The sequence below is a fragment of the Diabrotica undecimpunctata genome, chromosome 10, assembly GCF_040954645.1.
Source record: "Diabrotica undecimpunctata isolate CICGRU chromosome 10, icDiaUnde3, whole genome shotgun sequence".
In the NCBI taxonomy this organism is placed as follows: Eukaryota; Metazoa; Arthropoda; class Insecta; order Coleoptera; family Chrysomelidae; genus Diabrotica; species Diabrotica undecimpunctata.
The window spans coordinates 49,653,747-49,666,729 of record NC_092812.1 but is presented as its reverse complement, the minus strand read 5'-3'; the positions used below and the strand labels follow the sequence as shown (position 1 = coordinate 49,666,729).

Here is a 12,983-nt window from a genome sequence, read left to right as displayed (position 1 = left end):
AAGGTATGAAGTATTGCAATGAACCAAAATTATTTTATATAAGCAGATAATTACATTGTAAATGATATAAATGCACTACAAAACCGTTTTGAACTGTTTCACGATTTTTTACAATTATATTTATTAAAAGGGGTGGGTTTTTAGATTGTTCAAGGGTTTTTGGAAATGTACATAATATCTATTATTATAATTGAAAATATTTAATATGATTCGAATCCATAAAATGCTTTATTATTAATTTTTTTCGGTAAAGGGTGGTGTTCAGCCCTTAAAAATAAAAAGCTAACCTAGCGCATATATAAGTTTTGAAGAGGGGGATAAGATAAGCATAATTCCAAATTCTTAGCAAAATCGATTCACTTATAAAAAATGTAGAGGTATTAGCCTGTTTTCCTCCACAGTGACTCGACTATTAATATTTTCTGGTTTTCTTTTAAGTTGCAATGAATATGATTAAAAAGATATGTTAATAATCAAATTTGCATTAAGTCTTAAAAATAAAATTTAACACTTTGTAATCAAATGAGTGACAAAAACTTAAACAAATATGAGCTGTAGGTTTAAGCTGTTGAAATCATGGTCCATAAAACGAAAAATAGTAATCTACAGTTGAGTAGCAGACAGGCTGCTTGCTATAAAAGTGTATTAATGAAATGGTTGATGGAACATTAACTACAAATTGCAGTTCATTTAAAAGTTTTCTTACAAACATAAATTTAACATTTGGTAAGTAAAGGGAATGTGTATATGAACTTTTTAATGGTACATTATTTTTTATATGAAAACTCCTTTAAAGACCAAGCGTTTCTCATATATATGAGAAACATATATATGTATATATATATATATATATATATATATATATATACATATATATATATACATATATATGTGTATGTATGTATATATATATATATATATATATATATATATATATATATATATATTCCGGGTATTTAAAAAGTTATAACCAATATTATCTGAAAATCGTATAAAGTTTAACTCCCTGTATAAATAAAAAGGAGTATAGGAAGATTGATCTATCGCAGCCATAGTTTTTTAATAATTGTTAAAAATTATAAAACATATTCGTTTTCATAATATTCGTTAAATCAAATACAGGGTAAGTCAACATGCAAGTGCATTATTTTCTTGGTAATTTTAAATAGAACACCCTGTATTTTATATCACTATCGAAAAGTACCAATATCGTACTTCAAATTTTATGAAGGTATTATGAAAACATCTTCGTTTTCATAATATTCGTTAAATCAAATACAGGGTAAGTCAAAATGCAAGTACATTATTTTCTTGGTAATTTTAAATAGAACACCCTGTATTTTATATCACTATCGAAAAGTACTAATATCGTACTTCAAATTTTATAAAGTACATACTCCCTATACCTAAAGTTTTCTAGATATTTTTATTTTTTTCATCAAAGTATTAATTTGGTAGATATTTTAACGTTTACCAATAATTATTGTGAGTTGGCCATGATTAATTCGTCAGAAACTGACAGTTTAACATTATTGTATAATAATTCAGTATTGGGGTACACCGTAAATTAGCAACAATTATTATTTAGTAATTTAGTAATTAATTCAATTTAAATTAGCAATAATGAATTTTACTACTGATGAAATGGTAGACATGATCTGGATATTGGGAGAATGCAATACAAATTCATTACTATCAGCTAGAATTTATCAAGAACGCTGGAAGATACATTTAAAAAATTAAAAGTTCGATTTAACCGCAGAAGGATCCTGGTCTCTAAAGAGACCAGGAGTTGATGATAACTAATGATGATAGTAGCAATTAATGCAATAGGGAACGCAGTTTCACCGTTATTGGTTTTTCCTCGAGTGCATTACAAAAGCAGAATGATTTTTGGTGGGCCTCCCTGATGTATTGTTGCTGCATCTGTAACTGGATGATCAATAGGGGAAACTTTTTTAAAATTTCTTGATCACTTTCTGACTTATGCCAATTGCTCTAAGAAAAAAAGATGCTTACTTGTTCTTGACAATCATGCGACACACCTTTCTCCAGAAGCCTTGGATAAAGTCATTGATGCAGGAGTAGTGATGGTTACGTTTCCTCCTTACAGTAGATATAAACTTCAGCCATTGGACCTTTCAGTTTATTCACCTCTTAAAACCTACTATAACCAAGCGGTTAAAGCGTGGTTAATCAATAATACAGAAAAAACATTGATATATACAGTTGCTAAAGCTCTTGGAATGGCTCACCCTCGAGCATTTACGCCTAGCAATATTACTTCTGGATTTCGTAAATCTAGAATCTACCCCTTTAACGAAGGTTTGTTTTCAGATGTCGATTTCTTGGCTGCCTATGTCTCTGGTCGCTCGACAACCTCTCACCTTCTAGCTTCAGTAGACACATCAGTAGAAGTGAAACTTTAGTGAAACCACTGAAGTGGTTTCACTTCAAGTGAAACAGCTAATTCTGTTACTTATCCCGCAGCGAGTTTAGTTAGTACAAGCCAGCCGTCTGTTACTGTTGCAGCACCTTAAGGTGAAACGCCTACCTACTCCACATGTCTTTTTGTTTAAGTTGCGGGAACTTCAAGTGACACAAGTCATTTAGTTCCTGTTATTGCATCAGGTGCAACATGTAATACAACAAATTCTTCTCAAGAAAGTAAAGAACCTAAATTTTTATTGACTCCCACAGGAAAAAATGTACTAAAATATTTATAACCTCGGAACAAGTTCAGCCTTATCCTAGGACACAGGCAAGGAAAAGGAAAGCTGGTGGAAAAAACCCAGGTAAACCATGATGGTTACAGACACTCTAGAGAAAAATGCTATAAAAAAAGAAACATAATAAGCACGAGCAAGAAAGACAGCGAGAGAGGAAAGGGTGAAAAATAGAGGAAAAGTAACAAAGAATTTAACAGGCACTCTCTTAAAATCATCAAATTTATATATACAAAAGCCAAAGTCTGGAGAAAAGAAGGTACGACGACAAACAAACCAACAGAAATTTATTGACTTGTCTTCAGATACAGCACACGATGAAGTATTATCTCTTGCTTCTGGTGACCGTGAAGACAATGAAAACGAAGAATGCGTTTATTGCAGTAACTCAAAGGTTTCTGATAACAGTGGGGAAAAATGGTACAGGTGCATATCTTATGGCCGATACATTATCTCAAGGTACAGGACGTTTGTGTCAAGGTACACAAGCATCGTGAACCTTGGTCCATAGTGCACATAATTTTTAAAAATTTATAAAAAAGAACTAATTTAGAATTTAATTTTTATAAAACCATTCTCGATGTAGAAAAGATATTGTCTTTGCCATGCTTAATAATGGCTATAATCAAGAAACTGAGTGTTTAAAAGGATAAAACCCAAAAAGTGATCCAAGATACAACGGTCTCCAATACTTTAAAATTCATAGTGTGCTTTGTTGAATGTGATTTTTTCTGCATATTATTGACAAAAGTCTTACATATTTATGCTCATATATTTTAAGTTTGAATATGCATATTTGCTTAAGTCTGGTAATAATAAATATTAAAATTAAGATAGTAAAAATAATAAATTAAATTACCTTTAAAGATTGGTGCAATTTTAAATACTCCCAAACCGCCTATTGTCAACATTTGCCCAAGTGCCAATTCCATAAAGAACATAGGAATGCCGGCAAGAATTAAGGTAATAAAATAAGGCACCAAAAAGGCACCGCCTCCATTTTTGTAACATAAATAAGGAAATCGCCACACATTACCTAAACCTATAGCTAAACCTACTACCGATAAAATAAAGTCTAATTTACTACTCCATGTTCCCCTTTCGGGATACGGAGCAGGGTGTTTTGAGTAAGATATTTGGTTTATTAAATTTGGGATATTCGTTAAAGTTGGAAGTTCTATGTCTTCGTGACGGTTCAATTTAAGTGTGTTCTCATCGTATTCCTGAGTTTCTTCCCGCCGGTGAGTCATCTTCGTTGTTTATGTCCACCGTCAGCTCATGACATACCCCAAAATCTACAACAAAATACATAATTAAAATACACAGTTTCGCTAAATTAAAAAAATAGGTAGGTATTATACCTCCTGTAAAAAATAAAGAATTATTATTAAGCACTAGATTTTAATGTTTATATGAACGATGATATAAATCATAACTTTTATTTCATAATTGTCATTACAATCAATTGTGGTTAAATACCGTATAAAATAATATTCAACTTAAATATGCCACAAAAAGTAGTTTCAGAATCTTTTTAACCTTTATGTTGTAGTTATGACAGGTTATGTTTCTGATGCAAAGGTACGTCATTCTTGGTCTTATAAAGACTTTATAAATTCTTGATTTCATCTCGTTTTATACATGTAGTATATATATACATGGTGCAACATTAGCGGATAATTCCATTATATACAGAATATTCAACGAAATGAGATTACCGATTAAAGCCAATTTATATGCAGACGACTTGATTATCTACCACAAAAGCAGAAGTGTGGAATATGCGGCTGAAGTAATACAGAAGTTTTTACACACGCTGGAAAAATGGTCACTTAAAACTGGTTTTAACTTTTCTCCTGAAAAAACACAGTACATAATATTCAGCAAACGGAAAAATATAAAGAACGTTAATCTAATTTTAAATGGACATATTTTAAAAGAAACAAACGAAATAAAATGCCTGGGGTTAACTCTAGATTGCACCCTAAACTGAAAAAGCCATATACATACCTTGCAAAAACAATGTCAACCTAGAATTAATCTCCTGAAAATTCTCTCAAACCGTACGTGGGGAGCAGATACGAGAGCCCTATTAAACTTATACCAATCACTTATACGTAGCAAATTAGATTACGGCTCAATATATTATGGTACTGTCGAAAAAACTACATTAAAAAAACTAAACTCAATACAATCAACGTCACTAAGAATTGCTTTGTGTGCATTTAGAACTAGCCCAACCAATAGCCTTCAAGTATTAGCTAACGAATTACCTTTACACTTACGAAGGCAACAATTGTCACTAAATTATGTAACTCGTGTATCATCAAATCATCAAAATCCCATGCATTCAAATATCTTAAAACCTAAATGTATCAGTAATTACAAAAATAAACCTATAAATACACTCCCTTTTCATGAAAGAATCAAATTCAGTGGTTACGACTGTGAGCAGTTTAGTGCCATCATAAATCCAACCCAAAACTTTCCCTCTTGGTCAACTAGTCCACCAATTGTAAATACATCTCTTATTCGCTATCCCAAAACATCAACTAACCCAACAGTAATACATCAATCATACCATGAAATAATATCCCTATATCCACATTCTGAACATATCTACACTGATGCATCAAAAACTCAATCAGGACTAGCAGCGGCTTACATACATGGAGCAGACCATTTTAAAATACGACTCCCTCCGAGTTGTAGCATATTTACTGGAGAAGAACTGGCTATTTTAGAGGCACTGAAAGTTTGCAGAAGAAAATCCGCACCTCATTATATTCTAATATCTGACTCATTAAGTACACTAAAAGCTTTACAGCAATTGTATCCATCAAATGAAATTATAATGCTAATAAAAAATGAACTCATACTACTATCAACAAAAAACATAAAAATAACTTTTTTATAGGTGCCATGACACGTGGGAATCAAGGGAAATAAAGCAGTGGACCAACTTGCGAATGAAGCTGCACTAGATGAAAGCATCCCTGTATCACACATGCTAACAAGAAACGACCATATAACCTCCATTAAAAAACATATTACCAACTTATGGCAGAGTAACTGGAATTCCACATCCAACAAATTAAAAGATGTTATAGAAACTGTCGGTACCACCTTATCACTCCCACTCAAACGTTGTGAACAAATGATAATAACTCGACTACGATTAGGACATACTATACCAACCCATATTCACTTAATAAATAAAGAAGCCATCCCTTTCTGCCACAACTGCAAGACACAAATCGCTGTGAAACATATTCTGTTAAAATGCAAAACATACACCCAAGAAAGAAGAAAAAATAACCTCTCTACCAACATGAAGGATCTACTAAGCTGCCAGTTCAACCAAGTGCTGAAATATTTGAAAGACATTAAATTTTACAGTATTTAATAGAATATGTTTAAGTTATATATACATTGTAAGAAGTTGAATATTTGTAATTTGTTTTTGTAGCCCCTGCTAATAACTCTTAGTAGTTGATCAGTAGGGTCATTTTTGTTTAAATAAAAAAAAAAACAGAATATTCAAAAAAGTTATTTAGAAAAATGTAGGCAACGATATTCTCCAGGCTTGAAAAATATGCCGAATTCTACAGGGTGATTATTAACTACGTGGTAAAGCAAACAGACACTCTGTATATTTTCTCATGTTTAAATTTCTCACATAATCCCTGTTCTTACAATATAAAGTTGTACACTACATTATTTTTGGACACTATATTTATTTAACGAGTTATGATCATTTTTATTTCGATATCGCTATGAAATAAACTAAGAATCCAATACATGACACTACTTAGTATCGCAATAAACGGTACTCAACTCGAAAAAGTAAGCGAATACAAATACTTGGGAACCCTCATCAATGAAACAGGTGACCAAAATCACGAGATGAAAAGACATATTGAAATTGCCAGATCTACCTTTATAAAAATGAAAAAATTATTTTGTAATCGTGTTATTAGTATTCAGCTACGAACTAGAATGTTAAAATGCTATGTATTCATTACTTTGCTTTACGGTGTTGAGGCATGGACTCTTAAACAGAGGAATGTTAAAAATCTTGAAAGCTTTGAGATATGGTGCTACCGCCGTATACTAAAAATAAGTTGAGTGGATAAAATTACAAATGAAGAGGTAATACGCAGAATAAATAACGATCCAGAAGTTGGATCCACCTGATGAGAGGACAAAAGTATACATTCCTACAAAATATAATGCAAGGAAAAATCCAAGGACGCAGAAATCCAGGCCATAGAAGAATGTTCTGGATGAGAAATTTAAGAGAGTGGTTTGGTTGTACCACTAACACATTATTCAAAATAGCAGTAAATAAAATTAGAATCGCCCTAATGATACCCAATCTCCGATAGGAGAGGCACTCAAAGAAGAAGAAGATGAAATAAACACCCTGTATGTATAGAAGGAATACCTAATAAATTATTTTATTTAACATGATATGGTAAACAATATTTTCTAATTTTAAAATTATGTTTAACAGAAATCAGAAATCATTGACCAATCTTCGTATATAGAAAACTGTATTTTATTTTTTCAAAAGATTTGATTTATGATACTTTTTCACTTTAATTAATCATTCGCTATACCTTAACTCATTGCTTTTCAATGTATTTTTAGTTTTATTCAAATTTCGGGAATACCTTCAATTTGTGTAAGTAGAAATAACTTAGTCTTGTGTAATAATATAACAAAATTATTTTTATTAAATAAATAACTAATATAAACCATAACAATATGCAATAAATGTAACAATTAATATGATAATAAGGAAATCAGTTTAAAATAAATGTTCAAAATGTCCACCTCGAACGTCTATGCAAGTTTCTGATATTCAAATAAAGGAGCCACATTTCTTAACACTTGTAAATCAATATTATTAAATAATATTCTATTTTTGATAATATCTGGCGTTGTTGGAAGCCTCAGTTATGCAAGGTTTTTTACATTTAGCGCACATGAAAAAATCAATTTTTGACAATTTCGGTGATCGCGGTGGCCAAACAGTTGGTCCTCCACTGCGTATCCGCATCGCAGAAAAGTTATTATTTTGATAATTGTAAATAAGAGCAGTGTGATAAACTGAAGCATTGAAGTAATGGCAAATGATTATTCAGAAAATCCAGATATATAGAACCACTCACACGGTCGTCAAAAAAATGTGGGTCAATTACATAGTTCCAAGCATTTATGGACCTCCTTTTGGACCTTTTCTTTACTTATTTGTTAGTATTATTATATAATTATTATTATTATATTTATTTTCTTTACTTTGTTAGTGTTCACTTGAATATCGTAGAGTAAGGACGTGTTATGACCACAAAAAGTGGCCAACGATAAGAACAAGTAAAAAAATCTAGTAATTAAAATAAACAGTAAATTGGCAGCGGCATACCAAATTCTGTTTTCTTCAATGAACAATTCACACACACACGGAACACAAACAACCAGTGTATAATGTAGTATCAGCAGAAATTGCATGCAATCAGCAGGTCCGCTATTAACAAACATCCAGTAACATGTACAGAATCTCCAACAATATCCGCCCCTAGAATACACATCCAAGAATGCACCAAAAAACATATACTGACAACAGACAAATGCTTCTATACCAAACATTTCATAAAATTATTTTGCTCTTTCACCACAACCACAATAATTCATACCACAACCCCAATCAGTTTACTACAACCCAAGCAACCAATCTACTCCAAGACATTACGATCCCAATTCTCCAAGCTCACCACCAACAAAAATTCAAAAGGGATATAGTGCATTATCAGACGCCACGAGCCCTAAACAAACTAAAAGAGAAAAACAACAAAAAATATCGACATCAGCTCCCATATTTATATATGGCATCAAAAACTTTAAAGATATGGTCGATAACTTTGCCCAAATAGTGTAGCAAGAAACCTACTATATTAGAACTCTGCCGAACGACACCGTCAAGATTACAACATATACAATAGATACCTATCGTAAACTGATCAGACCTTTACGAGAAGAAGAAATTGTTTACTACACTTATCAAATAAAAGAAAAACGTGCCTACAGAATGGTAAAAATACAAATCTATCACTTTATACCAACAACATATATAAAAAAGCGAACTAAAAACATTTCGATCATTAGGAAAGAAAGCGGCTTCTATTTGGGTACCTTCACATACAGGTACCTATCTACGAAAATGTGACAAACAAAAGTCGAATGAGCTCAAAATTCCACTCAAAAAAACCACTACCAATCTGCTCTAGCTGCTCTGATCCACTGACCATTAAACATAGCTTGCTTGATTTTCTGCAATTCATGGAAGAAAGAAGATCCCACGGAATCAAGATGATGGTATCAAAACAATTCTCACCAAAAAATCTCAACAGTGTTAATCTATTTAAAAGTCATAAAGTTATGCAATTATATTTAAAGTAATATTTCTTGTGTTTGTTATATCTTCTAATAACTCTGCGAGGTTGATATGGTTTTGGGTTTAAATAAAAAAAATTTGCTTTAGTTTCCCAAAAATATAGGGGAGAGAATTATCACTCAGTTTATCAAAAAAAAAAAATATTAATATACAGGTTGTTTCAAAAAGGTATATCATAAATTAAATCACGCATTCCAGGGACAAAAATAAATTGATTGAATCCAACTTACCTTAGTACAAAATTCTACACAAAAAAAGTTACTCTTTGAAGTTACAAAATAAAAATTGTTTTTTTGCATTATCTCATAAATTACTTGACATTTTGTAATAAAAATAGATACATTACTTTCTTGATCTAAAAGCATTTTTCATACAAAAAAAAACAACAAAATCTAAGCGCACAGAAAAATTTTAAGGGGGTTGTGCAGCCCTAAATACCCCCAAACTCTTGAGTACGTTCAAATCAAATGAATTTTGTGGCATCATTAGAACACATTATTTTTAAAACCTTTTTGCCTCTTATCACTTTTTCGAAAAACTAGTTTTTTCCTAGTTGGCCATAAAATTACAATTAGTTTCTATGGATACAATAATTACAAACAGTTCCATCAATAATAGTCCATAATTTGAAGCTATCATTTATTGTGTGAATAAGAATAATAATAAAAATTTTGGTATTACAATGGCCTACACATTTCAGAAAATGGCAGATATGCATTTAACTTTGGGTAAGTTGGATCAGATTAAATTATGATTTCAATAAGCTATCGGGAATATCGTAGGTGAATGTCAAGAAAATAGTGCAGCAATACCCCAATCGAAATACACCCGATAGACGATTATTTCTGACCATTGATCGTCGTTTACGGGAAACGGGTACATTCCAACCACAACTTGCTGGCAATAGTGGTCGTCCAATAATGGATGCAACTGATGAAGACATTTTAGAAATCATTGAAGAAGTCCATGGAACAAGTACAAGGGTAATAGCTGCTCAACTAAATGTTCCTCGCGTAAGGGTTTGGAGGCGTTTGAAGGATCAGCTGCTTAAACCCTATCGGCTATCACTTAAGAACGGTTCAATAGTTATTGGTTGAAGATTATCCTAAAAAGATTGGATTTTGCGATTGGTTGTTAATGGAAAACACCCGAAATGTTAATTTTATTAGAAATATTTTGTTTACCGACGAGGCTACTTTCAGTAGAAATGGTAGAAATGGAAAAACAAACCATCATAACGAACACATTTGGGCCGACGAAAATCCTCACGCCAAAAAAACGACTCATCATCAAAGGGCTTTGAAAGTTAATGTTTGGTAAGGAATTGTGGATAACGATCTAATAGGCCCAGTATTTCTTCCCAACAATTTAAATGGTGATAATTATTTGCAGTTCTTGGTAAACGATTTACAAGAGTATTTGGAAGAAGTAAATATTGCAATAAGGCAAAATATGTGGTTTCTACAAGATGGCGCTCCACCGCATTACAGTAATGAAGTCCGGAAATACCTTTGCAGGCAATATCCTGGTCGATGGATTGGAAGGGGTCGTGACGCACCTATTTCTTGGCCACCCAGAAGTCCAGAGCTTAACCCCATGGACTTTTGCTTTTGGGGGTTTATAAAAGAGAAATTGTATTCTGTAACAATAGAGGACGAACAACAATTGAGGGTTAGAATAATTGAAGCTGCAAATCAATTTCGTCAGAAAAATATGATTTTTCAGCGTATTCGGTTTTCCTTATTAAAACGATACGAAATGTGTATTGAAGAAAATGGTGGTCATTTCGAACATTTATTGTAATATCATATTTATAGAGGTTATAGACATTTTTTGTATTTGTTAATTCATTTAAGCCATTGATTTAGTTGCACGTAATTTTTTAAAGGTTAATGAAAAGGGCCGTACCTCAGTAAAAACTGTTTTTTTGAAAAAAGTGATACCTAAGAGGCAAAAAAGTGATACCTAAAAGGCAAAAAAGTTTTAAAAATAATGTGTTAAACTAATGATGCCACAAAATTCATTTGAATTGAACGTACTTAAAAGTTTGGGTGGATTTAGGGCTGCACACCCTCCTTAAAATTTTTATGTGCGCTTAGATTTTGTTGTTTGCGCTTATTGTAGTTTTTTATGTACAGTGTGTTTATTTCACAGCAATTTCGAAATAAAAATAGATAAAACTCGTTAAATACCCTGTATATTAGTGTCACACCCCATATTGTTAAGAAGTGAGATTATAAAAGGAATCTAAATATGAAAAAATATTTAGGAGTCCTAGTTAAATTAAAAAATTGTATATTTGCTTTATCACGTAATTATTAAGCACGCTGTAGAATTCGGCATATTATTGAAGCCTGTAAATTATGATTGCCTACAGTTTTTCTAAATAACTTTTTTGGATACTCTGTACCATATTGGAATTATCGACCAAGGTCGCACTAAAGACTCACCCTGTTTATGCATATTTAAGTTCAGATTTTCAGGCTTTTAATTGCATATCTGCATGCATATTGTACCAGTTTTAGGTGCATACTTATCCGAACCTCAATTAGCACTCACTCTAATAACAGAACACAGGGTAAATTTTTAAAAGGTAATTGATATAGAATCTGATTCTACTTTCTTAAAAATCGTACTGTTAACCAAATTTAAAAAATTATGACGAATCACGCACAAAAATATTACAGATTGTTTGGAGACGTCCTGTACTATATTAAATTTGAGTATAAAAGAATTAAGAGAGACGGAAATAGATAATCTTTTTTCCGGCGTGAAAAATCCTCGATAAGGTTTTTTTATTATATTCGCCTTTGATATATTTTTATCTAAATAACTCACTGACTATATTTTTTTAAATTTCTAAAATAAATGTGAATCCGACTTACCTTGATAAAATCACAGATGCCTCTTAAGTGCATTTAAAGCTGCTCCTTTGTCAAGCGGATCCTCGCTTTGAGAATGTCACCATGAACCGAGAGAAGATCTTTTAAATCTCACAGTAAAAACTTAAGTAGCACTTAACATAAAACACTTGCAACTATACACTATACAATTGTCAGTTCTATTTTATACACTAATACCCAGAGTTTGGGCGTTAAAACACTAAATATCTATAACAACTTTCAAGTAGTCTGAAAGATTAACCTACGTTAATAAAGTTGAATGATTAAAAAGTTCTCCAATGGATATGTGTATTCGGTCTTTGATGCAGTCACTATCATATTATTATTTAAACTAGCACTTGTACGGGAGTGTTTATTGACTCTAATGGAGGATATCCTACAGTGTCGAATGATTGTATCAATCGAGTTGTATGAAATCCGAGGACTTATATACATGCCCCCCTTTAAACGGAAAGGGGAAGTAATACATATTCGTTTTGATTCTTCCTTTGCCAGTTTGACGCTTAATTATTATTTCGACCGTAATAATACTCACCATAAAAATATCAAGTTACTATTTCGGTTGGTCTATTTTTGTATTTTAACCAAAAATAAAGAGTTTAAATGGCTTTAAAATAGAGTGTCATTTATCACAAGCCTTGCAAATCAATTTTGTATCAAAATATAGTTTTGTTCACTACAAAATGGACTAAAATATTTTCATATTTTGCCGCATTTTTCTGCTTTTTTCTTCTTCGTCTTCACTCCATGGTTTTGATTTTGCAGCCTTTTTAAAGGAGAGTATACACACCTTTCGTTTTTATCTACTAATGTGATATCAAGAATTTTAATTTTAAAACTTTACAAAAAATATATATAAAACATTATTTAAATTTTTGATTTATGATTTATATCACA

General features: G+C 31.7%; 1 protein-coding gene across 1 annotated transcript in view; it reads right to left on the bottom strand.

The window, feature by feature from the left end:
* Gat (sodium- and chloride-dependent GABA transporter) overlaps positions 1-12,482 on the bottom strand; it is a 50,768-nt gene extending 38,286 nt beyond the window's left edge. Inside the window, exons 1-2 of the mRNA XM_072545950.1 lie at positions 12,069-12,482; positions 3,586-4,021 (exon numbers count right to left, since the gene is read on the bottom strand). Coding sequence (XP_072402051.1) covers positions 3,586-3,976 — 391 coding nt within the window. The 5' untranslated portion in view covers positions 3,977-4,021; positions 12,069-12,482. The remainder of the gene's footprint in view (positions 1-3,585; positions 4,022-12,068) is intronic.
* Positions 12,483-12,983: the final 501 nt, after the last annotated feature.